Source organism: Erpetoichthys calabaricus, chromosome 5, assembly GCF_900747795.2.
Source record: "Erpetoichthys calabaricus chromosome 5, fErpCal1.3, whole genome shotgun sequence".
Lineage (NCBI taxonomy): Eukaryota > Metazoa > Chordata > Cladistia > Polypteriformes > Polypteridae > Erpetoichthys > Erpetoichthys calabaricus.
In genome coordinates, this window is record NC_041398.2 from 3,068,166 (window position 1) to 3,094,852 (window position 26,687).

The 26,687-nt window shown below is 44.2% G+C and overlaps 2 protein-coding genes across 3 annotated transcripts in view; both read right to left on the minus strand.

Moving 5' to 3' along the window:
• LOC114652525 (zinc finger protein 501-like) overlaps positions 1 to 26,687 on the minus strand; it is a 312,019-nt gene that overhangs the window by 139,276 nt on the left and 146,056 nt on the right. The window lies entirely within an intron of this gene.
• The window catches only part of LOC114652425 (zinc finger protein 883-like), a 281,535-nt gene that overhangs the window by 139,276 nt on the left and 115,572 nt on the right, over positions 1 to 26,687 (minus strand). The window contains exon 3 of the mRNA XM_051927846.1: positions 21,988 to 24,646. Within this exon, the coding sequence (XP_051783806.1) occupies positions 23,265 to 24,646 (1,382 nt within the window). The 3' untranslated portion in view covers positions 21,988 to 23,264. The remainder of the gene's footprint in view (positions 1 to 21,987; positions 24,647 to 26,687) is intronic.

A 26,687-nucleotide genomic window follows, 5' to 3' on the forward strand; every position in this document is an offset into this window, starting at 1 on the left:
AGCACGAAATGTCAACTTTAATCTCGAAATTTCCACTTTAATCACGTTGTTTATTTTGCCATTAAAGTAGAACATCATAAACTTCATCTTAAAATCGTTTATTTTACTCGTTTCTCAAGTAGCCTGTTAAATGCTTTTTTCTGTGTTTGATCTTCTATGTGCTCTATGTGTGAATCACTATGTGCTTCCGTTCTTTCTCTTTCTCCGACAGGGCACAGAATGCATTACATTCGACATATTACAGCTCTCTGAATAATTAAAATACTGAGATGTATACGTGATATCATTTTCATGATGATAGGAATGAAAGCATGTTATTAAACATGGGAACACGGTGACGCAGTGATTGTTCATATCTCACGCAAGAGGCTTGCTGCACCATGTGCGACCTTCGATGAAATAATTTATTACAGAAGTACTGTCTCTTTCAAACCTCCAATTCCTGTCCATACTTTTCTTTCTCCAATCGCCACACAATCAGCTCTGTAATAGACGTTAAGCCATTTGTAAGCTTAGAACGCCGATTCTTCAAAACTTTTAAGGAACATTGAAATATCTTCGTAGTACATGTTTAATTATTCTATCCGTCTATCCTTCCAGTGTCGCGTCAGCACCAGCAAGAATACAGCGCAAGGCAGGAGCTATCCTTGAACCAGCTACGTATACGCTGCGGCACCGTGTCCTCACATGTTTATTTATTAACAATACAGATTATTTAAATGAAGTTAAAGTTTTATCTGTATACTGTAAGCAACATATTTTGCTGCATTTCATCTTAAAAATGATATTGTCATCATACGCGCTTTATAAAGTAGCGCAGGTTGTGCAATATTATAACTGTAGTGCAAGTTTACAGTGAGGTGATTGAGTGCGTTTATAGTTCTTGGGATGAAACTGTTTCTGAAACGCAAGGTCCGTACAGGAAAGGCTTTGACACTTTTTGCCGTGGTTGAGGTAGTGTGTACTTGAAACTGTATACTGATAATTCTCTTTCCGATCAGCTGCTGCTGTGATTCACACTCAGATACAGTGATATAAATACTCCGAGTGGTGCAGTGAGAGTAATATGGAAAAAGATGATCCGCAGTGGCAACCCTTAACGGGAACAGCAAAAAGAAGAACAAGATGCAGTGAGCGTAACAACGCTAAAGCAGTTATGGTATTTGGAATACTATGGCTATTCCCTGGACCATTATATTGCTGCAGGTTAATTACAATCAGATGCATTACACTAATAAACAATATGCAGTTAATTTCAGTGTATTTATAAAGCCGCGTCAGGAATGTGGAGCTAAGAAAGAAAGGGTGATCACACAGGAATAGTAGTTTGACCATTCTGTGGACCATTATATTGTTACAGGTTAATTACAATCAGATGCATTAAATTTATGAACGATATGCGGTTAATTTCAGTGTATTTGACAAAGCCGCCGCCGTGGATGTGGATCTAAGAAAGAGTAACCACATAGGAACAGTAGCACTGCTTTGACGCTGGGTGCCGCCAGTCTGCAAAACCGAGCGGAGAACTTGCGTACGCCAAGGTATGAGTTACCGTGGAATTGTTCCTTGGCTTTACGCCAAGTTTAGGTTTTATACATCGCGATTTGAGCGTGGAAAGGTTCGTACGCAACATTTCTGTGTGTACGCACCGTTTATACATGAGGCCCCAGGACCCCTGAATAGACTTTTCCATGGAGGCTGAGGAGTGTGATCCCTCTGTAGTTGGAACACACCCTCCGATCCCCCTTCTTAAAGAGGGGGACCACCACCCCGGTCTGCCAATCCAGAGGCACTGTCCCTGATGTTCATGTGATGTTGCAGAGACATGTCAACCAAGACAGTCCTACAACATCCAGAGCCTTGAGGAACTCCGGGTGTATCTCATCCACCCCCGGGGCCCTGCCACCAAGGAGTTTTTTGACCACCTCGGTGACCTCAGTCCCAGAGATGGGGGAGCCCACCTCTGAGTCCCCAGGCTCTGCTTCCTCATTGGAAGGCATGTTAATGGGATTGAGGAGGTCTTCGAAGTACTACCCCCACCGACCCACAACGTCCCGAGTCGAGGTCAGCAGCGCACCATCCCCACCATATACAGTGTTGACACTGCACTGCTTCCCCCTCCTGAGACGCCGGATGGTGGACCAGAATCTCCTCGAAGTCGTCCGAAAGTCATTCTCCATGGCCTCCCCAAACTCCTCCCACGCCCGAGTTTTTGCCTCAGCAACCACCAAAGCCGCATTCTGCTTGGCCTGCCGGTACCTATTAGCTGCCTCCAGAGTCCCACAGGACTCCTTCTTCAGCTTGACAGCATCCCTCACCGCTGGTGTCCACCAACGGGTTCGGGGATTGCCGCCACGACAGGCACCGACCACCTTACGGCCACAGCTCCGGTCAGCCGCCTCAACAATAGAGGCACGGAACATGGCCCATTCGGACTCAATGTCCCCCACCTCCCTCGGGACATGGTCGAAGTTCTGTCGGAGGTGGGAGTTGAAGCTACTTCTGACAGGGGGCTCTGCCAGACGTTCCCAGCAGACCCTCACAACACGTTTGGGCCTACCAGGCCTGACCGGCATCCTCCCCCACCATCGAAGCCAACTCACCACCAGGTGGTGATCAGTTGACAGCTCCGCCCCTCTCTTCACCCGAGTGTCCAAGACATGTGGCCGCAAGTCCGACGACATGACCACAAAGTCGATCATCGAACTGAGGCCTAGGGTGTCCTGGTGCCAAGTGCACATATGAACACCCCTATGCTTGAACATGGTGTTTGTTATGGACAATCCGTGATGAGCACAGAAGTCCAATAACAAAACACCACTCGGGTTCAGATCGGGGGGGCCATTCCTCCCAATCATGCCCTTCCAGGTTTCACTGTCATTGCCCACGTGAGCGTTGAAGTCTCCCAGCAGTACGAGGGAGTCCCCAGAAGGTATGCCCTCTAGCACCCCCTCCAGGGACTCCAAAAAGGGTGGGTACTCCGAACTGCTGTTCGGTGCATACGCACAAACAACAGTTAGGACCCGTCCCCCCACCCGAAAGCGAAGGGAGGCTACCCTCTCGTCTACTGGGGTAAACCCAAATGTACAGGCTCCAAGTCGGGGGGCAATAAGTATACCCACACCCGCTTGGCGCCTCTCACCGGGGGCAACTCCAGAGTGGTAGAGAGTCCAGCACCTCTCAAGGAGATTGGTTCCAGAGTCCAAGCTGTGCGTCGAGGTGAGCCCGACTATATCTAGCCGGAACCTCTCAACCTCGCGCACTAGCTCAGGCTCCTTCCCCTTCAGAGAGGTGACATTCCACGTCCCAAGAGCCAGCTTCTGTAGCCGAGGATCGGACCACCAAGGTCCCCGCCTTCGGCCACCACCCAACTCACACTGCACCCGACCTCCTTGGCCCCTCCCATAGGTGGTGAGCCCATGCGAAGGGGGACCTACGTTGCCTCTTCGGGCTGTGCCCGGCCGAGCCCCATGGGTGCAGGCCCGGCCACCAGGCGCTCGCCATCGAGCCCCACCTCCAGGCCTGGCTCCAGAGTGGGGCCCCGGTGACCCGTGTCCGGGCAAGGGAAAACGCCGTCCAAAATTGTTTTTCATCATAGGAGGTGTTGTTTAACCGCTCTTTGTCTCATCCTTCACCAAGGACCAGTTTGCCTTGGGTGGCCCTACCAGGGGCATAAAGCCCCGGACAACAGAGCTCCTAGGATCATTGGGACACGCAAACCCCTCCACCACAATAAGGTGGCGGTTAAAGGAGGGGGAGCACACAACACCAGAATGCAAATGTTCATTTGGTGATTGGTCTGAAAAAGTGGGATGGGAACTTTGTTTTGTGAACAAGGCATGCTGGGTGCTGATGGCGGAATCGAAATAAAAAGCTGTTGTTTGTTGTTATCTAAAAGGTCTGCTGCTCATTATTTTTGGCATAAAAGCCCTCACGAAACACCACCTTTTCGATGAGTAAGTAAAAGACAGAACATTCCCGTTCTCTTAGCAAGCGGCGTCGTGTGCTTTCATCAGTAATACCTAACACCAGCCTGTGTCTAATCAGTTTGTCTTTCAACTGTCCATAATCACACGTTACAGCTTTCTGCCTTAAGTTTAGTTACAAATACGTCTACTGTCTCACATTCCTTTTGCTTAATGGATCCAAAGACAAAGTGCTCAAATATGACATTCTTTGTCGGCAGTCAAAATGGCGGCGGAGTCCTTTTGCTGTTCCTCCGTCAAGTGCAAATTGTGTCGGTAGACATGTCGGCACTCAATACCCATTACTCGTCTGAGGGTGGCTGCTTGTACATCTGCGGGTTTCTGTCCTGAAATTCCGCTTTAAAGATCTCCCAGTTCGTAGCCAAGTCGCCAGACATCTTAATCTCGATGGAGGTGGTATGGTGTTTGTGCACATGGTTGCTTGGTTCTAAAGTTCTTTCCAAATGGCTTTTCAACTGGATATGTGGTTGATTTGTCGTAAAATTGGCGCGGTTGCGGTTCACACTTCTGACACCATGTTTGTGTGTATAGACCACGCAGAGACATTTTCCACAAGCGAACTCTGTATGCTTTATACTAACTGTGCGTTACAGTCAACTGCCAAGGGTCCTCACAATCTGTTTAATTAGTGTGTGCCACTAGGTGGCAGCATAACCCATAACAATGAATGCAGAGGTGACAGTTCTATAAAGTTTAAGGCCGTTCAGTAAACAGTCAGTAGTGTTCGCCTGCATTATGAAGACGTTGTCTGGCGTGTTTTCTATCCTCGCACGGCACTACAGATGCTTTGTATGAAGTGTTCCCCGAGCCAGTTGTTAATTGCTACGAGCTTCGAGTTCCTCTGCACTGAGAGGAGGCGCAGGTAGCGATCAGCACACAGAACATGTTAGGGGTTGCTACAGCGGATCATCTTCCATATCTTTCTGTCCTCTGCATCTTGTTCTGTTACACCCATCACCTACATGTCCTCTCTCACCACATCCATAAACCTTCTCTTAGGCCTTCCTCTTTCCCTCTTCCCTGGCAGCTCTATCCTTAGCATCCTTCTCCCAATATACCCCTCATCTCTCCTCTGCACATGTCCAAGCCAACACAATCTCACCTCTCTGACTTTGTCTCCAAACTGTCCAACTTGAGCTGACCCTCTAATGTCCTCATTTCTACTCCTGTCTATCCTCGTCACACCCAATGCACATCTTAACTCTGCCACCTCCAGTTCTGTCTCCTGCTTTCTGGTCAGTGCCACCATCTCCAACCCATATAACATAGCTGGTCTCACTACCATCTTGTAGACCTTCCCTTTCACTCTTACTGATATCCATCTGTCACAAATTACTCCTAACACTCTTCTCCACCCACTCCACCCTGCCTGCATTCTCTTTTTCACCTCTCTTCCACAATCCCCATTCCTCTGTACTGTTGATCCCAAATATTTACACTCATCCACCTTCGCCAACTGTACTCCCTGCATCCTCGCCATTACACTGACCTCCCTCTCATTTACACACATGTATTCTGTCTTGTTCCTACTGACCTTCATTCCTCTCCTCATATCTCCACCTCTCCAGGGTCTCCTTAACCTGCTCCCTACTATAGCTACAGATCACAATGTCATCAGCAAACATCATAGTCCATGGGTTCTCCTGATTCACTATCTCCACATCATCCAATCTCTTCTCTCTCTCTCATTATCTTCATTCATCAGCCTCTCAAAGTACTCTTTCCATCTGCTCAACACACTCTCCTTGCTTGTGAGTACGTTTCCATCTTTATTCTTTATCACCCTAACCTGCTGCACATCTTTCCCAGGTCGGCCCCTCTGTCTAGTCCACAGGTCCTTTTCTCCCTCCTTAGTGTCCAACCTCTCATACAACTCATCATACGCCTTTTCTTTAGCCTTTGCCACCTCTCTCTTTACCTTACGCCTTATCTCTTTGTACTCTTGTCTACTTTCTGCATTTCTCTGACTATCCCACTTCTTCTTTGCCATTCTCTTCCTCTGTACACTCTCCTGTATTTCCTCATTCCACCACCAGGTTTCCTTTTCCTTCTTCCTTTGTCCAGATGTCACATCAAACACCCTTCTTGCTGTCACCCTTACTACATCTGCTGTACTTTCCCAGCTGTCTGGTGACTCTTCACTACCACCCAGTGCCTGTCTCACTTCCTCCCTAAACTCAACCTTGCAGTCTTCCTTTATCAGCTTCCACCATTTGATCCTCGGCTCTGCCCTCACTCTCTTCCTCTTCGTGATCTCCAACGTCATCCTACAGACCACCATCCTATGCTGCTTAACTACACTTTCCCCTGCCACCACTTTGCAGTCTTCAATCTCCTTCAGATTGATTCTTTTGCATAGGATGTAATCTACTTGTGTGCATCTTCCTCCACTCTTGTACGTTGCCTTATGTTCCTCCCTCTTCTTAAAATACGTATTCACTACAGCCATGTCCATCCTTTTGGCAAAATCCACTATCCTCTGACTTTCTTCATTCCTCTCTTTGACACCATACCTACCCATCACCTCCTCGTCTCCTCTGTTCCCTTCACCAACATGTCCATTGAAATCCGCTCCAATCACCACTTTCTGTCCCTTGGGTACACTGTTCATCACTTCATCCACCTCACTCCAAAAATCTTCTTTCTCATCCATTGCACCCCCAACTTGTGGTGCATATGCACTAACAACCTTCATCATCACACCTCCAATTTACAGCTTCATAATCATTACTCTGTCTGACACTCTTTTCACCTGACAAAACACTCTTGACGTGCTGTTCCTTCAGAATAACTCCTACCCCATTTCTCCTCCCATCCACACCATGATAGAACAATTTGAATCCACCTCAGATTCACCTGGCCTCACTCCCCTTCCATTTAGTCTCTTCACACACAATATATCAACCTTCCTTCTCTCCATCATATCTGCTAACTCTCTCCCCTTACCAGTCATACTGCCAACATTCAAAGTTCATACCCTCAGTTCCACTCTCTTTACCTTCCTCCTCTCCTCCTACCTCCAGACACGTCTCCCCCCTCTTCTTCTCCTTCTTCTTCTTCAGCCAACATTAGCCCAATTTCCTCCAGCACCCTGTTGACTAACAGTACTGGTGGCGGTCGTTGTTAACCCGGGGCTCGACTGATCCAGTATGGAAATTTGTATTGTTGTCCGCATATTGATTTGGCAAAATTTTACACTGGATGCCCTTCCTGATGTAACCGTCCCCATTTATCTGGGCTTGGGATCGGCGTGAAGAGACACACTGGTTTGTGCTTCCCCAGTGGCTGGGTTCTCTACTAACTAACATCACAGTGCCTTAAAGCTAAGAGCCTGACTTTAATGATCAGACCTGCTGAACGGGGAGATTTGAATTATTTTGACAAATAACCTAAATTACATTTACTTTGAGCATTTACATTTACTAAGTCTAGAATTTATCCTTTAACACATTGGACAACACTTTACTAAACATGAATTAGTTTTTAAAATTGCTAGGGGGCTTCGCCCCCTGCTCGCTTCGCTCGGCCAACCCCCCTGTTTGGTTTTACGAATACACACTTATAAGATTTTTTTTTTCTTTGAATTGTTGCTATTTCATTAGTTTCACTTTTATTTCAGAACTTCTATAAAAACAATATTTGGAATCTTTCGGGTTCCAATATGTTGAATCTTTTAAGTGAGGTCAGTAAGACATGTGTTTAATGACTTTGTACCATAATTCAGGATAGGTTGCTCTGTTTGAAATTTCAGCACAGACAAAGCGATTGACATCATCAGCAGTTAATACTTTTTTTTTACAAAGTAACCAATAAATGTATGTGAGATAAACTCCGTTTTTGAAATTCTCTGACTTAAACTTCAAAGCCTTACAATATTTTCATACTTCTGACATATCACCTGTGTCCATATATTCAATCTCTATTCGCCTTTTCATTATTTCTCCGAGTAATAATTTCTCTTTGTTTGCACTAATGCGATCTTTACTTTCTTTTTTTTTGACACTGTTGTTTTTTTCTGCTTTCATATTCTGTATCTTGCTCTGCTTGTGTTTCGCACCTACGTTTTTTTTGAGTCTTTTCAATTCCAGTTTTCATTTTCTCTAACCTGCTCTGCATGTGTTTGTCCCCCTTTTTTTAACCTCTTTATGATGTTTTACTTTGTTTTCTCTTTTATTTCTGACCTCGCTTTGTCCTGCTTTTTTGTCAATGACACCTGGTCCGTGGTGATTATTTTCCCTTTTTCGAGTAATAATTTCCGTTTGTTTACGCGACTGCGATCTTTACTTTCTTTTTTTTTTATACTTTCTAATTTTCCTACTTTCATATTCTTTAACTTTCTCCACATTTGTATTGCGCATATGTTTTTTTTTTAGCCTTTCGAATTCCACTGCTTTCATAATCTGCTCTGAACGTGTAAGTTTATGAACATTTTTATGAAGTTGCGAAGGTGAAAAGACTTTGTATTCTACTCTTTGCCTTTTATTTCTGACCTCGATTTGTCCTGCTATTTTTTCAATTACACCTGGTTCTGATGATTAACTACCTTCTCTCTGCACTAATGCGATCTTTACTATCTTTTTTTTTTTATACTGTAGTAACTGACGTAATAAAGTGTCACAAAAGTTCTATTTGAACAATCGCCGACTTCATAACCCCAAACACAAGTTTCTAGCATCCTCTATGACCCCACCTCCCCTGGGTCTCACTCCCACCCCTTACCGTATCAATCAATACCCCGCTATCAGTCTTCCATGCTGTACTCCGCCCTCCCTCAATCGGACCTAACAGTCGCTTAAAACAAAAAAGGCTTGAACTTGGCTGAGACGCTACAATACTTTAGAATTTTACTGCTTTCATATTCTGCACCTTTTTCTGCATGTGTATCGCGCCATTGTTTGTTTGAGCCTTTCGAATTCCACTGCTTTCATAATCTCTTATCTGCCTTTTTTTCTCTCCAATGCTTTTGGGTCTCTTTTCTTCCCGCTGCTCTTTCAACTAGAACGTATTGTCCATATACGCTTGATATGTGCTGAGAGCACAGGATCTGTGTGTGCTAATTGCATTTACATGTCTGAGTGTTTTGCTGGCTGGCCGTGCTCTTATTTGATAAGAAGGGCGTGTCTTGCAAGAATCTTATGTTCCACGACCCCACGAGACGGCCCTGGGACAATCTCTTGGCACCAAGTCTCATGTTTACGGTCCCCTTGAGATGCTCCATGACCAGTCTTTTTTGTCTCGCGGGTCTTTTAAATGTCTTCCGAGAAGATCACGTATCATCGCCCTGCTTTTTTTTCCAGGATTTTTTATATAATATAGAGATGTTCCTAAAAGTTTATTTAAATATCTGAAGTAACTGCTTTGTTTTTTTGGGATAACGGTACATAATTACATTATTGGTGACCTAAAAGATATTTTATTTACATTAATAAAAGGGTGAAGCTTTGTATTTTTACACAATGTGTTGTGTTTTTAAGATCAGTCGTGTAAACCTGAACTGGAGTGGATATGAAGTTTTGATATTTCGACTTAACTTGTGACCTGCAGGTCTGGACTGCAGAAACGTGAATAGAAGTGAAGGTTTATTGGCTTCCAACCATTTCACTCCTTTCAGATCCCACTTGGCTTATCTGTTACTGTAGATCATTTCACTTACACACGTATTTAGTTTGTCTTATTCTCAAACAAATCCGATTATAGTGGCTGAGGTGTTGTCTAAGTTAAATCTTCATAACTCTGTGAACATCACTGGAATGTTGCCTGTTGCTCTGACATCACATGTGATGAAGACCATGGAGAGGCTGCTGCTTCACCACCTTAGGCCACAGGTCCAACACGTCCTTGACCCTCTGCAGTTTGCATACCAGGAGAAGGTGGGAGTGGAGGATGCCATCATCTATATGCTACACCGATCCCTCTCTCACTTGGACAGAGGCAGTGGTGCAGTAAGAATTATGTTTCTGGACTTCTCTAGCGCCTTCAACACAATCCAACCTCTGCTCCTTAGAGACAAGCTGACAGAGATGGGAGTTGATTCATACCTGGTGGCATGGATCGTGGACTATCTTAAAGACAGACCTCAGTATGTGCGTCTTGGGAACTGCACGTCTGACATTGTGGTCAGCAGCACAGGAGCGCCACAGGGGACTGTACTTTCTCTGGTCCTGTTCAGCATATATACACCGGACTTCCAATACAACTCAAGAGTCCTGCCACGTGCAAAAGTTTGCTGACAACACTGCTATCGTGGGCTGCATCAGGAGTGGGCTGGAGGAGGAGTATAGGGACCTAATCAATGACTTTGTTAAATGGTGCGACTTAAACCACCTACAACTGAACACCAGCAAAACCAAGGAGTTGGTGGTGGATTTTAGGAGGCCCAGACCCCTCATGGACCCCGTGATCATCAAAGGTGACGGTGTGCAGATGGTGCAGACCTATAAATATATGGGAGTGCAGCTGGATGATAAATTAGACTGGACTGCCAATACTGATGCGCTGTGCAAGAAAGGACAGAGCAGACTATACTTCCTTAGAAGGCTGGCGTCCTTCAACATCTGCAATAAGATGCTGCAGATGTTCTATCAGACGGTTGTGGCGAGCGCCCTCTTCTACGCAGTGGTGTGCTGGGGAGGCAGCATTAAGAGGAAAGACGCCTCACATCTGGACAAACTGGTGAGGAAGGCAGGCTCTATTGTTGGCATGGAGCTGGACAGTTTAACATCTGTGGCAGAGTGAAGGGCACTCAGCAGGCTTCTATCAATTATGGAGAATCCACTGCATCCACTAAATAGTATCATCACCTGCATTATTATCAATCTTTAATTTAATATTGTTTATTGTATCAGTATGCTGCTGCTGGAGAATGTGAATTTCCCATTGGCATTAATAAAGTTTCTATCTATCTAGAAGCTCACCCTCTAACCCCAAACACTTTACGGCAAACCACAACACACTGTTGTCAAATGTACATATTGCAAACCCTCCACACCAAATACAGTGAGTCTCAGATAAACATAACATGAGGTCTGAACTTTCAGAAGTCATTGAAATTGTACACAAGTCTTTTCTTTTTCTCTTTTGTGTTCTTCTTCCAAAACCCAAATGTCACTCTAAAGTCTGCTTAACTGTGAAAATCAGTAAGTTAATCTTTGAACCTGGCTGGCCGAGTTCTGACGTGTTCAGGTCTGCAGATGGTTTCAGTCACAGGTTGCAACACCTCAGGGTCCTCAGTCTTCATACGGACTGATGATCCTGCAGCTGAATCGAGCCACTTGGCTGTAAAACCTGAAGAGTCACAGCTCGGCTCTGGGGGTGCAGGTACCTTGCAGAGGCGGCTTGCATGCCATTGGGAACAATCAGCCAGACCAAATGTGGCAGGTCCTAGTTGGCTCATTACTTGTAAAGGAGAAGACAAAAAGATTTCAACTTATGTTCTCGCTGTGGCCTCCAGACCCTGACCCAATCTGATACAGTTATGTCTGGCATTTTCACCCGGTGTGACCTATCAAAGTGTTATTTCATTTTATTCTGGCTCGTGGACACCCTGTTGTGTGTATGCATTGCAGTGGGCAAAGCTGGTTGGGCACGCAGATGATCCAATGGAAGCTGAAGTTCACGACCAATCATAAGAGCTGCAGGTGAACTGCCTGTAGTTGAGTGCTGTGTAGCTCTGTAGTGAAGAAGTGTCTGGAGAAGTGCAGAGAGAAATGTGCATCCATCTGCTAAATGTGCCCTAATACCATTTTTTAAAGTTTTATTTAGACGCTCTACCCCTAACCCCCATTGGCTTGAGGGTGGTAGAATGCTGTGGCATGGTGTTGAATTCCTTTGTTCATCAAAAAGCTTGTAAATTCAACGGAAGTAAATTGTGGACCATTATCTGTTGAAACAGCCACTTGCAACCCCCAGCGAGTAAAAATGGACTCCAACAACTCAGTCAGAGCTCTGTTTGTAACTGATCCAACTGAGGCTACTTCTGGCCACTTAGAATGAAGGTCGTATGCCACAATAAGAAAACGCTGATGATGTGGAACACCATGTAGATTGCCGTAGATGTCTAGCTGTATGTGTTCCCAAGGACTAACAGGCCACTGAACTGGCTGCAATAGGGGTGTGGGTGGAGGACCCATTTCACTGCATTCCTTGACCAGAGCTTCAATATCAGCATTAATCCCTGGCCACCACACAAGATTACTTAACACGGACAATACCCAAATGGTCCTCATGTGCCATTGCCAGGACACGTGCTTGGAGAGACAGTGCAGAGACGACAAGCAGCACAGCTTTCATTCCAGCAAGTGAGTTCATCCTTGACACGATGGAATGGTGTCACCTCAGCCGGTACTTGAGTAGGCCACCCCTGCCTAATAAGCTGAGTACGAAGCTGTGTGAGCAAAGGGTCTTGCTCTGAGGCCTGCTGCAGCTCCTGGAGTGACACCATGGCGTCTAGAGGTGTGTGAAGAAGCTGAACAAGTTCAGGCTCAGCAGAATCAGGGCAGGGAGTCATGGCTGGAGGAGCTGAGAACCGAGACAGTAGGTCAGCCACCACATCGTGGCGCCCAGGAGTATACTGGAGTTTAAAATTGTACTGCTGGAGACGCTCTGACCAGCGGTGCAGTCTTAGTGGCCTGTGACCAGAACCTGATATAGAAAGCAATGCAGTGAGAGGTTGGTGGTCAGTTCGGAGTGTAAGTGCACGGCCATACAGATACATGTGCCACTGTTCACAAGCCCAGATACATGCCAGTGCCTCTCGCTCACTGACTGAGTATTTCTGTTCACCTGGGCTAAGACCTCTAGAAGCAAATGCCACAGGTTTCTCAGTCCTGTCCTGAATCTGAGACAGTAGATCCACAAGAGCAGCTCCAGATGCATCACAAGTGACTAAGGTGGGACTATTGAAGTCAAAGTGTGCCAGCACAGGTGGTGAGCTTTAGTAACTGAAACGCCTCTGTGCAGGCTGGAGTCCATGCCAAGGGAGCATCTTTATCAAAAGTTGAAGTAAGGGTGCAGTAGTGGAGGAGTATTGCGGCAGAAAATGTAGATAGTATGCAGTCATACCCAAAAATGAAGCAACCTGTGCTGCTGATGTGGGCTTTGGAATTCTCTGAATTGCCTCCATGTTAGACTGGAGTGGGGCTAAACCATCTGCAGACAGTCAGAAAGCCACAAATTCAACTGAAGGTGCAGAAAACACACATTTATCACCATTAAGAGTGAGATCATGCCTGGCCAGTGCTGAAAACACTCTTTTGAGATGCTCATCATGGGTAGAGGTTGTGGGACCAGGCACAACTATATCATCAAGATAAATGACAACCCCTGGAATCCCTGCCAAGATGGTTGACATTATCTTCTGAAAGCAGCTCGGTTCTGAACTGAGTCCAAATGGCATTCTAGTATATCGGAAAACCCCAACGTGAGTGACAAATGCAATCAGGTCTCGACTGCTGGGGTGAAGTGGCACCTGCAGATATCCTTGATGGAGATCTAACATTGTAAAGAAACGAGATCCATCAAATTGTGTAGTTAAATCCTCTGATATTGACAGAGGGTATTTGACAGGAATGACTGCCTTGTTTACTGCCCGTAGAGCAACACAGATTTGTAGTTCACCTGACTTTTTTTTGCAACAACCAAACTGGAAATCCAAGGGGCAGCATTAATAGGTTCTATAATTCCAGCCTCTAGGAGGTGTTGCAGCTCAGCAGATACTCGTCACGGAAAGCCAGTGGGATGCAGCGTAGTGGCTGGATGACAGGAGGCACAGTGGGATCTAGCAAAGGCTCGTGATGAAAGGCAGAGAGACAGCCACTTGATGGCCACTTGTGTTGCCAAGGAGAGCAGACATTAAGAATTACAGATCCACTAGTGTCAACAAGAATAAAACCAAAGCTGTTAAAGAGATCCAGACCTAAGAGGTTGGCACCACGGCGGCAGACATGGAATGTGAATTGAGGAAGGAACTTAGAACCATAGCGTACTGACAGCTCAACTGAACCCACAATGCCAATCTTAGAGCTGGCATAGCCCCAGAGAGTGGTGACTGGAGCAGATAGCTGGAGATTTGGGAAAAACGGCTTCTTAGTCTTTAGATTTAACAGAGACACTGTTGTCTCAGTATCTAGCAAAAGTGGAAGACAGACGTTGTCTAGTTCTACTGTGCAGGTTTTAAAAGATGTCTGCCTAGATGTCACATTCTGAATTGTCACAGGCTTTGACGATGCCAGAGCGGAATGGCAAACTTTCACGAAGTGATTGGCTTTATCACAGCACTGGCATATCTGACCCCTGGCAGGGCAGCTCTGCGCTCTCGTACAGTGTGATTTACAGCCACAATTTCCGCAAAAACATTGGGTCTTGGAGGAAGCTGTTGTGTAAGCAGCACGCTGGGATTCTCGTTGCAGTTGTCCAAGTCTCCTGTCACTGCTGAGGAAGCAGGAGATGGGAAACAGATCTGATAGAGCAGGAGATCTCGATCCGGAGTGCAATGTGGATTGCCCGTGATAGACTTAAATCATCGGATTCTAGCAAGAGCTTGTCGCGGACTTTTGGATTGTTAGTGTGCTCAGTCAATTGATCCCTAATAAATTCATCTTGCTTGTCTCTGAACTTGCATAAACTGGCTAAGCCCCTTAAGTTGGCCACATATTGGTGAACCGATTCACCTGCCTGCTGTCGCCGTTTACGAAATAGGATTCGGTGGAGGATAACACTTTGCAAGCAGGAGAAGTGCGTCTCCAGGAGAGTCACAGCAGCGGAGTATGTGGCTGCGATCCCCAAAGTCTTAAACACGTGCTGTCCCTCCATTCCCAGACAGTGTAGGAGCAAAGCTTTCTTGAGCACATCACTTACATTTTGCAAATCAAGAGCCAGGAGGTAAGTTTCAAAAGACTCCAACCAGCGGGACCAAAGTACTGGAGGCTCTCCAGGCAGGGAAAGAAAGTGAGAAGGTGTTGGAAGTGAAAATTCAGCCATCCTTGTTGCCAAAATGTCGCATACAATATGAGAGACGTTTATTTCCGAACCACTAAATAACCCTCTAACCTCAAACACTTTACGGTAAACAAGAACACACTGTGGTAAAATGTACATATACAGTAATCCCTTCTCCATCGCGGGGGTTGCGTTCCAGAACCCCCCGCGAAAGGTGAAAATCCACGAAGTAGAAACCATATGTTCATATGGTTCTTTTTATATATTTTAAGCCCTTATAAACTCTCCCACACTATTATAAACATTTCCCGCACAATTATACAGCATAAACCCTTTGTATTCTCTTAGATATTAGGTAAGATTCGTTGAAATTATGTATGTAAACACAGTTTATATACAGTAAAACCTAAATATTATTTTAAAGATATCGAGCGTCTCCAATATCACATATGTTACAGCCATTACGACAGACAGGCCACCAGCAATAAATACGTACAATGCAAGAAAAATTGTGTACAGAGACACTAAACTATGTACATGTAATAAGTACTGTACGTAGATAATTAATTATGGTTACTCACCAACAATGACACGACGACTTGTCCGATAACGATGAGTTTAATATTACTGCACAACAAAGGAGAGCGTTACAGCTCTTCTAAAGGATCCTCTTCAGGCGACTGTGTAGCACCGCCGTTGTTCTTCTTCCATCACTCTTCAATCCAAATCCCTAAAGCAGATTCCATCCAGACTACTGCCTTATCACGTCCACTTGCAACTCATTTTACGCCCTGGTTAAAGGACACCGCGACTGTAGATCTTATATGCTTTTCCTCCTTGTTAAATAAAAAGAATCGTGGACTCATGCCGTAATGGTGTCCTGCAGCGGTGTAGCTGTTCCCTTCCTTCAACATATCCAAAACTTTTACCTTTTCTGCAATCATTTGCATCTTCTGTTGGCGCTTGGACACGGCCCCTGAAGCAGTAGCAGGAGCACGTTAATGCTGAATGAGTGAGACGAGACTTCCTGGTTAATGCAGCACTCCGTCGCTGAGCCAATCAGCACACAGGAACTTAACTGCGTGCTCTGATTGGGTAGCTTCTCAGCCATCTGCCAATAGCATCTCTTGTATGAAATCAACAGGGCAAACCAAATGAGGAAGCATGTACCAGAAGTAAAAAGACCCATTGTCCGCAGAAACCCGCGAAGCAGCGAAAAATCCGCGTTATATATTTAGATATGCTTACATATAAAATCCGCGATAAAGTGAAGCCGCGAAAAGTGAAGCACGATGTAGCGAGGGATTACTGTAACACTTTCTACAGTATATTGAATTAGTTTAAGGGAATGTGTCAGAGGGGGACATTTTTGTACACTGGGTCATTCCCTTTCTGTCTCAGGAAAAGGAACATGTAAATATTACATTTAAAACCCAGCTGATGAACAGGCAATAGGCACCCATTGTTTGGACTGGGGCGAGAAGTTAAAAGGCAAATTTCCTGGGTTATCCTGTTACTGATTATTATGAGGGCTGTCTACAGGATACCGGTATTTGCTGTCTTGCAAAAGAATCACCGCTTTGAAGTTTGAACTGCTTAAACATACAAACAATATAAAAGAACTGCTCCTTCCTTGGAAAATGTTTGTAAGTACCTGACTTGGAGATTACATGTCTGAGAATATTGAGTTCTAATCAGCTGTGTACTCATTGATAGTTTGTAACAATACATTTTGTTAACTTGTGTTTTCATTATTTGTTAAACCCAGGAAATTTAGATGTGCCATTGTTTAAACCGATTGTCCAGAACTGATAATGGCAGGGACTGAAGGAGATTTAAACTTATGGGCAGGAGAAGGCAGAAGAGGGACAGTCCTCTGAGAACACTGCCAAGATACTCACAGAGAGTACAGAGGCTCACTGGCAGACTGGGGTACGTGGCTGGTGTGACGTGAGGGACACGGACGGCAAACACTTACCCCAAGGGAATAAGAGACAGCTCCACAAGAAGACGGTTGTGGGTCCAGCGAGAGAGGGAAGCTGCATGAATGGACCGAGTAAAGCTGGAAGATGAGAAATGAGGAGTGCCGAGGTCACAGCAACACAAGGACCCCACAGTGGAGAAAAAGAACAACGAGGAGACACTGACAGGGATTCCACGATTTGACAAAACTTCTGTTGGGAAACGAGTGTCCGGTGAACAGAGTGCATCCGTGGACAGTTGGACGATTAATTGTTGGGGTAACACAGTGTACAAACTGGACTCTGCACCACTAAAGGTTGTATCCTCCAATCCTTGTTTTTAAAGGACTTTTAGAGTGTGGACTGTCTGCTTTCCTTTCTAAAAAAGGAATTTTGTTCCTGATATTGTTAGATTTTGTTTATGTTCATTTAACTTTTTTAATGTACTTATTATTGTCTGGTGTAGTAGAAGTTTCTGTTGCTTTTCCTTACTGTTGTGTCTTTCATTGTGTGTTTACTCACCGCCCAATTTAAAGAAGCCTGTGTGCTATTATCAGTAAATTTCAGGAGTTCCCAGTCTCTTAATAGAACTGGGTGGCGTAGTCGGATATTTTAACGGTGTTTAAGTTAGATTACCTGTAAGTGTGACCAGACACCTGTCACACTCCAACCATGTGTGTAGTTATGGATATTCCTGATAAGCTGCATTTTAAAAGACAAGTCACAAAACAGTCATTTGATAAAACTACCGGAGACCTTCCCGAGCTGAACGTGGGACAAAGCATAAGAATGAAGCCTCTCCTGGGAGACAGAACTGGCATATGGAGATGGGGAACTTGCCTCCAACAGGTAGCCCCATGCTGCTATCTGGTAGATATGGACGGAGCTCTGTACCAGTGCGACCAAGTGGATCTCAGGCCTGCCGAGTCTACGCTCACAGGAAAGTTTCAGGCTAAAACAGAGCCCAGTGAGGCACCGCGCCAAGATGTATCGACCGAGGCCAAAGTGGAGGACCAGCCGGAGCATCCACCTGAAACCGACAGCACGGCCATCTCACAGACAGGGAAGAAGATGCAAACTGAGAATACATCTGACATCTCGCACTACACACGCAGCGGCAGACGGATTCAGGCGCCGAAAACACTCGACCTCTGAATATTTACTTGATGTGGTTATGTTGGTTCACTTTCTTGAAATGTTCGAATAAAAAAAAAGAATAAAAGTTTTTCTGTGTAAATAACTAACACCAGAGAATGTGCTGGACTACAAAGTCAGAAGAAGGGGCTGTTAAGGGGTTATGGTGCCACCTAGTGGCAGACACTAAATAAACAGTTTGGGAGTCCTGTTGGCAGTGGACTGTAATGCACAGTTAGAATAAAGCAGACAGAGTTCACTTGTGGAAAACGGCTCTGAGTGTTCTGTACACACAGAGTGCCAACCTGTGTGGAGGCGGCAGAAAGGAGTTCGTGCTGCAGTCTCACGAGTGATGGGTGAGCCGGGGAGACAGAAGGAGGTGGGCTGAGATCACATGATGAGAGACCCTGCATTTGTAACCTCTGTTTTAAAGGATTTATTTCTTATGGATTTTATATCCACCTTTCACTGGTTTTATGGATTTATTTGTGTATTTCTTTAAGAACACTGCACATGTGGAGACTTTTGATTTTACTTTTGACTGTTTTTCAATAAAAGCACTCGAGCACTTTCCACCATCCCTGACTTCAATGAGATTTGTCCACTCGTCTCGGTCAAAACTATCGATGGTGTTGGTTCAACAGACTCCTATGTGGGAAGAGGGAGTCTGGAGGGGCCGACATCATCACATATTACATACTGAAGTCCACATCAGAGTCCATGTTAGTCCTCTTTATTAGTCAAAGTGTCCATCCCATAATAAGTTCTCATCTCCTGCTTATCAGAGTTGTGTGAATGTTGTTGGTGAGGAGAATCGACTGACTGATGTTAATCCACTCAGATAATTAATTTTAGTTTTTTTCTTTGTCCATGCCAGTAATTTATCAGATTATTCAGTAAAGACCCCACCTGTTAGACTCTCTTAAGGTAACTGAAGACCACTCAGTCTAAGAAACAGAATCATAGGATTCATTAATAAACACAAGGATTGTAGAAATATGAAAACTTCAAAATTGTTAAGAGACAGAACACCAGACAGACAGACAGACAGACAGGACACCAGACAGACAGACACGTAACACACAGACACACACACACGCACACACACACGTAACACACAGCAGGCGCTCGCCGCTCTCGGCTCCTTCACAGTTTTTCAGATTTTCTTGGTTATTCAAGTCGTTTTATCTCAGGATTTGTGAGACTTAATCAAGTCTGTTGAACAGGCTCGTCTACTCCTGCACCCTACGATTAACACACACAGATCCAAGTCACACAATTGGGTATAAGTGATGCCCTGATGCCAGTCCCGCTCAGACTCATTCCACTTAAGTACATAAGTGTGACCCCTCCAGCCTGTCATTTCTCAGGGTCCCACACTGGCACTCGCTGTCACCAGCACTAACAAATGTACAGATGTCTCTGAGACACATGAAGGCTCGTTTAACATTTGGTTTTATGCCAGTTCCCAACTAGGGGGTCTCATTCTGCCCCCCTTGCTCTTCTGTAGCCAGCAGACACACCACATGCACTTCAGATCAGGTCATCTACCTCAACCTCAGCATATTCAGGCCTGGCCAGTACTCAGATTGGAGACCATCTAGGAAAAGCTTGGGTGTCTGCTAGAAGAGGTGTTGGTGAGGCCAATAGGGGGCTTACCTGGTGGTCTGAATGTGGATCCCAATGCCCCAGTGCAGTGACGAGGACACTGTGCTGTAGAAATGGTGCTGTCCTTCGGATGAGGCGTGACACTGAAGTCCTGACTCTCTGTGGTTATTAAAGATCTTTGTGTATCCCACATGAAGATGTCTTTGCTAAATTGCCCTCCAAGGCCCCTAATTGTCTCCTCTCTCTCCTTAGCTAACTGTTTCTCTCACCACTTCACCATCTTATAGCTCATGTGTGGTGAGCATACTGGCACAAAAATGGCTGCCGTCACATCATGACGTGGATGCTGCACATTAGTGGTGGTTGAAGTTGCTCCCCACTCACTGTGTAGAAGAGCTTCGAGTAGTGAGAAAAGCACAATAAAAATATAAAGAATTATTATTATTATTCAAGTGCAACCTCTCAGAGTTGATAACACCCTGGGCAAGAAAGCAGCAACTTCCAACATCCATTGCCCTAATATTTACTTCAGTCACTCAAGAAATAAAGACAAAGTACAGAAATGTCAAAGGAGTGTGTCATTTAATAAGCTGGGATGAAATATGTGATCAGCGTGGACCTCAGCGTTATCATCTGCAGTGCACCACCTATTGGAATGAACTTCATGTATTAATAAAATGCTGATCTTTGTGATGACATTACAGTTTCAGAACATGCTAACTGATAAATAACAGACTTATTCACTGCATGGTCACAGATTTGAAATCAAAAACACATGAACTCTGAAGTCTGCATGTCACGGCTGTCCTCAACAGTCCACTCAGGAGTGACTGACAGTTCTTTCCACCAATCAGCTTTTTTCTTTTGTTTTCAGTTGGTACCTGCCTTTTCTGTGCTGTCCTTTCTGAATTTGTCCTTGTCACCTCTGCCACTGAGTGTATTTCATCAATATCACCTCTTCATTTTGTGGTTTCCACTTTGTATATTTTTCTACCTTCTTGCATTTCATGGCCAATGTACCCTTTTTAGAGAAGTCCTTGTAAGAGTCAAGCTATACTCACACATTAGAGAACATCAATGAAATGAAATGTAAAAAGAGTGTGGCCAAAAAATGAAACAAACTTACAAAATACAGAAAGACCAAGCAGAGTGAACCAACGGCAAGTACTGAGGGGGTCAAATGTGACCTTCAGTGGTGGGGGTACAGAAGGGGCCACTTCTACTTTTTGGAGTTTTCTGTCAAGTAAATGAAGCTGAAGCTTTGTGTAGCTGACACTCTCTCATAGCAGAGCTTTCTAATCGTCCATCCTGCTGTTGGAGTTTATTGAGCTCCTGTGGCCTCCAGCTTGTGGTCTCGACGTGAAGAAACGTTGTCTTGGATATCGATATGAAGAAGGTGCTGAACTCAAACTGAAACTGAACCAACACATTCGGTGTATAGAGCGTCCTTCACACACCACACCAGGATATACTGACATGGAGCAAAGGAACATCCGTTATATTTTTAGGTTAATTTATCAAATGAACAAATAGGTCAGCAGAGATCCCTGTGTGTTTCTGCTTTGTCTTCCCTTTTTCTCTTATATTTCAGACAATAAAATCAGTTCATTTCATTTTCATTGTGTTGTGCATTTATTATGGTGTCCCATTTTTCATAACATTATTATTATTATTTTAAATAAATTTTCCTTCTACATATTAATTGATATTCTTCATAACTGTGGACCCCTAGGCTAACCCTAGTATGCTGTTGTGACTCCCTCTTCAGGTCTTACACATTTCTCTTTGAACCCTGAATGTTTCATTTTATTTGTATTTAGATCTTCTTAAATCCCCACTTTTGGACTCACCCTTGACAAATAGTCTTTGCAAACCAAACACATTCATCATTTATAAATGATAACCTAAATTCATGTAAAAGTCTTATAAAGCCCCTCTATATTGGTCTGTCATGTGACGGCTCTCTTTTTAGTCTCCTGTCCTCCTCGACTGTCCCTCCCCAGTATCTGATTGGACAGCATTGGCTGTCAGCTGACGTCACTAAATGACTTCTTCATTATCAGAGTTAAGAACGGCTGTCTGCACTCAGCCCAGGTGTCAGCCATCAGATGACATCCCAGAGACGGTACAAGTTCATTGCTACTCAGATAAGGCCCCATCTCCAAAGCTCCGACACAAAAATATTCCCCTCATTGTCAGTGGCACCTCCTGGTAGTTGGTACTGCACTGTGGATTTGATTTGACTTCTCCATTTTTATTATTACATTGAACTTTTTCAGTTGTGTTCTGTGGTTGAAGTTGTTATCACCGCACAGTACTGTTGCTACCTCATTCTGTTGTCTGCTGTTTGTATTGTTCACCACCTTATGTCACAGCACTGGTGCAGAGATGATCAGTCCCTGTATGGCTGACATCCTGGCAGTACAGTTTCTGAGTCCTTCATGAAATCTTACATGTTGCTGATGACGGCTGATACAGGAGGACCACTTTCAACATTCAGAACAGCTAAGATGCTTACCACAAGTAAGACAGTCATGACAATGAAGACCACTGCTGTCTGAAAAGCGTTAACCACATTTAGGACAACAATGAGTTTTTTTTCTTGCACCTATAAGTTGTTGAAGAAGATTCTTGCTGTTTGTGAAATATGTGTTGTATTCCAGTGTGAGTTCACATGTGGCTCTGAGGTTACCTTATATCTACGATCTGTTTCACACTTTCAGTGTTTTCTCCACTATTCTTATGTACTTATTTGCTACTTTCACCTGGAGTCCTTTAAAGCATTCAGAAGATTTTTCTTCAATTGTTTTCGTTGAGAAGCCAATGGAAAGATCATTTGTCATGTCTGGGACAGGCTTTACTCCAATATGACTGTGTGTGTCTCTGAAAACCTCTTCTGGAAGAGTACCCTTTACCACATTCAGAACAGGTGTACTGCTTCTCTCCAGTGTGGATCCTTCTGTGGCACCTAAGTGCGCTTTGATGTGAGAATCATTTGCCACACTCTGGACAGCAATAGGGTTTCTCTCCATTGTGAATTCTCACATGATCTTTAAGAGTCATGCTGTCTCAGAAAAGTCTGCAACAGTAAGAGCAGTGTTGTTTCTTACCAGAATGAATTATTTTATGATGGTGAAGAGAACTGTTGTACTGAATATGGAATGTGATTCTCATATAACTGTAAGGCTTCTGTCCAGTATAACTTCTCTTATGATTATACAGAGATTTGAGGCGTGAGAATTGTTTGCCACATTCCAAGTAATGGTGAGGTTTCTCTCCGAGGTGACTCTCACATTCAGGACAACAATAAGGTTTCTTGCAAGTGTGAGTTCAGATGTGGGACTGAAGTACGCTTAAACCTAAGAATCATTCCCCCATTCAGAACAGCAAAAATATTTTTTTTCCAGTATGGATTTTTGGTGTGTCTATGAAGCCTTTTCTTGTATGCATAACATTTGCCACATTCAGAACAGACATACTGCATTTTCGCTTCAGTGTGAAAACACCTACTGTTGAAAAACCTTTTTCCACATTGAGAACAGCAATATGGCTTCTGTCCAATATCAATTTCTGTGTGCCTTTGAAAACTGAGTTTGTCAGAAAATTGTTTGGCACATTTAGGACAACAATGAGGTTTTACTTATGTGTGGATTCTTCTGTGCCTCTGAAGATTGCTTCTCAGTGAGAACGACTTACCACACTCTGAACAGCAATGAGGTTTTTCTCCTGTGTGGATTCTTCTGTGCCTCTGAAGATTGCTTCTCCTTAAGAAAGATTTACCACACTCTGAACAGCAATGAGGTTTTTCTCCTGTGTGAATTCTTCTGTGCGTCTGAAGATGGCTTCTCATTGAGAACAACTTACCACACTCTGAACAGCAATGAGGTTTTTCTCCTGTGTGGATTGTTCTGTGCCTCTGAAGATTGCTTCTCAGTGAGAACGACTTACCACACTCTGAACAGCAATGAGGTTTTTCTCCTGTGTGGATTCTTCTGTGCGTCTGAAGATGGCTTCTCATTGAGAACGACTTACCACACTCTGAACAGCAATGAGGTTTTTCTCCTGTGTGGATTCTTCTGTGCCTCTGAAGATTGCTTCTCCTTGAGAAAGACTTACCACACTCTGAACAGCAATAAGGTTTTTCTCCTGTGTGGATTCTTCTGTGCCTCTGAAGATAGCATAGATGTGAGAATGACATACCACACTCTGAACAGCAATAAGGTTTTTCTCCTGTGTGGCTTCTTCTGTGTAACTGAAGATGGCTTCTCCTTGAGAACGATTTACCACATTCTGGACAGCAATGAGTTTTTTCTCTTGTGTGGATTCTTCTGTGCGTCTGAAGATGGCTTTTCATTGAGAACGACTTACCACACTCTGAACACCAATGAGGTTTTTCTCCTGTGTGGATTCTTCTGTGTGTCTGAAGATTGCTTCTCAGTGAGAATGACTTACCACATTCTGAACAGCAATGAGGTTTTTCTCCTGTGTGGCTTCTTCTGTGCCTCTGAAGATGGCCTCTCCTTGAGAACGACTTACCACACTCTGAACAGCAATGAGGTTTTTCTCCTTTGTGGATTCTTCTGTGCACCTGAAGGTTGCTTATATGTGAGAATGACTTACCACATTCTGAACAACAATGAGGTTTTTCTCCTGTGTGGCATCTTCTGTGTCTCTGAAGACTGCTTCTCCTAGAGAACGACTTACCACATTCATGACAACAACATGTTTTTTCTCCTGTGTGAACCTTCATATGCTTACTAAGATCACTTTTGTGTGTGAATTGTTTGCCAATTTCCAAACATTTTTTTCCAGTATGAATTTGGACTTCTTTCTCCACTTGCTGTCGATCAGTTTTGGGAGTTTCTGTCTGTGTTACTCCTGCAGTAGGGAGAGAACTGCACTGCAAAAAGACTACTGTCAGGTTCTCTGATCCTCTTGCTGATTTCTTCATACCTTTCTCATTGTATTGAAGAGAGGGCTGACCAAATGAAGGTGGAGAGAAGCTGCCATTCTTCTGAAAATCTGAAAGAACACAAACATTTTAACTATTGTTTTTTACCTGACACATTTTATCCAAGGTGACTCACAACATTTGAGACACAATTGGTTACATTTCTCTTGTTTATCCAGCTGGAGCACAGGCTGGTCACGTGACTTGCTTGAGGTCACATGGTGTAAAAAGTTGAACTTGAACCTGCAACTTCGGAGTTTGACGTCCAAATTCCTAAGCACTACCCGCCTTTTAAAATAAATGAAACAGTACAAGTAAAGTGGTGGCACAATGAGGTGCCATTTATGGTATGGCCACTCCGTGTGTGGTCTTTACATGTTCTGCTGCTGTCTGTTCAATTTCTCCACATTTCTCTCATATGTGAAAGACAGGCCTGATCTGATCAACTGATGACAAATCAAAATCAGACAATTTTCACTCCAAATGACTTGACTAATGATTAGCAAATTAGCTGATCTTAAAATATGATCTTGAATGATAAAAGCATGCAAGACAAAGTTCCAATATTACCAAAATACAGAAACACGTCCTTGCCAGTCTAACAGTTTTATTGCCTTCCTACAAGAGATAACAAATTTGCGGTTTGTAATATAAGTGCAAAAAGAAGTCAGTGATGGAGGATTCTCTGCTAATGCTTTCAACAATACAAACCTTATTCAGCATCTGAGAAGTCAACACAGAAGGGACTGGTGTGAAGAACGAGCTGTTCAAAAGCTGAGGCGATTAGCAAGCTTAGTCTAGCTCAGTCACCTACTCTCACTCGGCCTCCAATAATTGCAGCACTTAAAAAACTCAACCTTATAACACGGACAGCAAGAAACCCAAAGACTTACTGTGACAGCAAAAACAGTGGAATTCATAAGCCTGGACAATCAGCCACTTTCAGGTCTGGAAGAGGTCACCTTCTAGATCATTTAGATCTACGATTCCATCTGCCAGGGCACAAGGATTTTACAGATGGTGCTTTGGTGGAATTGTATCTAACTGTGCACACACATACCAGCAGTCTTCTACAAGATAACATCACTAAACTCAGTTTTACAAATGACCTTTGGAGTTCAAGCATGTCTCCGGTCTCCATGTTGAGACTGGACAAATGAAAACTCTGAACTGAAACAAGCGACTCTCCTCTGCCAAGAATTCACAGGCCAGCATAAAACTGAAGCTCTTGATGCCGAGAGACACAATGTGCTCCAAGCCGGTAACATTACAAAATAGAAAGTGTATGTCAGACTGTGTGATAAAACTAAGAATATTACAAAGGCCACAGGAGATGCTGACTTACCAGCCTGCCATGCACGGCACTCGCCATTCAACTGGTGGTGAGCCAAGGAGTCCTATCACAGCACGTCATGTCTAATTCAGTGGCTCTATGAAGACGCAAAATTGGCCACCTGATGCAATCTGCCTCAACTTACTCTCAGTTTGAAGATATTTTAAAAACAACCTGACCAGCCCATGAGTAGGTTATAGCAGGTAGGTGACACACACAGGAACAGTACATATTGTATGTTACACTGCCTTTGGGAGTAAAAATAGATATTACTGGCTTAATTAGCTGACTATAACATCACAATCTTCTCTTCTGCGCAGTGAAAATTAATACAAAATATGTTCTACCACTCGACACCTTTTGAAGAGAGAACAAGAGGAGTTTGCTCATCGAGTGCGTCTGCCACGGACGTCATACCATTCACCAGGGCTCTAGAGAGTCTCTGTGAGAAAAGTGCAAAGTCAAACCAAAGTGTAAAGACGTCAAAACTATGTCTTTGTTAAGCAGGCGGAAGAAGATTGAGCAGCACAGAATCGGAGCCTCTCTATGTAGTGGCCATGATACTCGATCCTAGGTAAGACAAAAGAAGTTTTAGCCAGAAGAGGGCGACTACTCAGGATTTATGGATGTACTAGCCACGGCACCTGTTCAAGGCAGGTAAAGGAATAATTAAAAACATTTACCATCTCTTGCTCTACATGTGCCTTCAGCACCTTTATTCTGTATTCGCGTGTGTTAAACTCTCTTCACCGGTGGTCCTTTTCTCAAGGGTAGTCCTG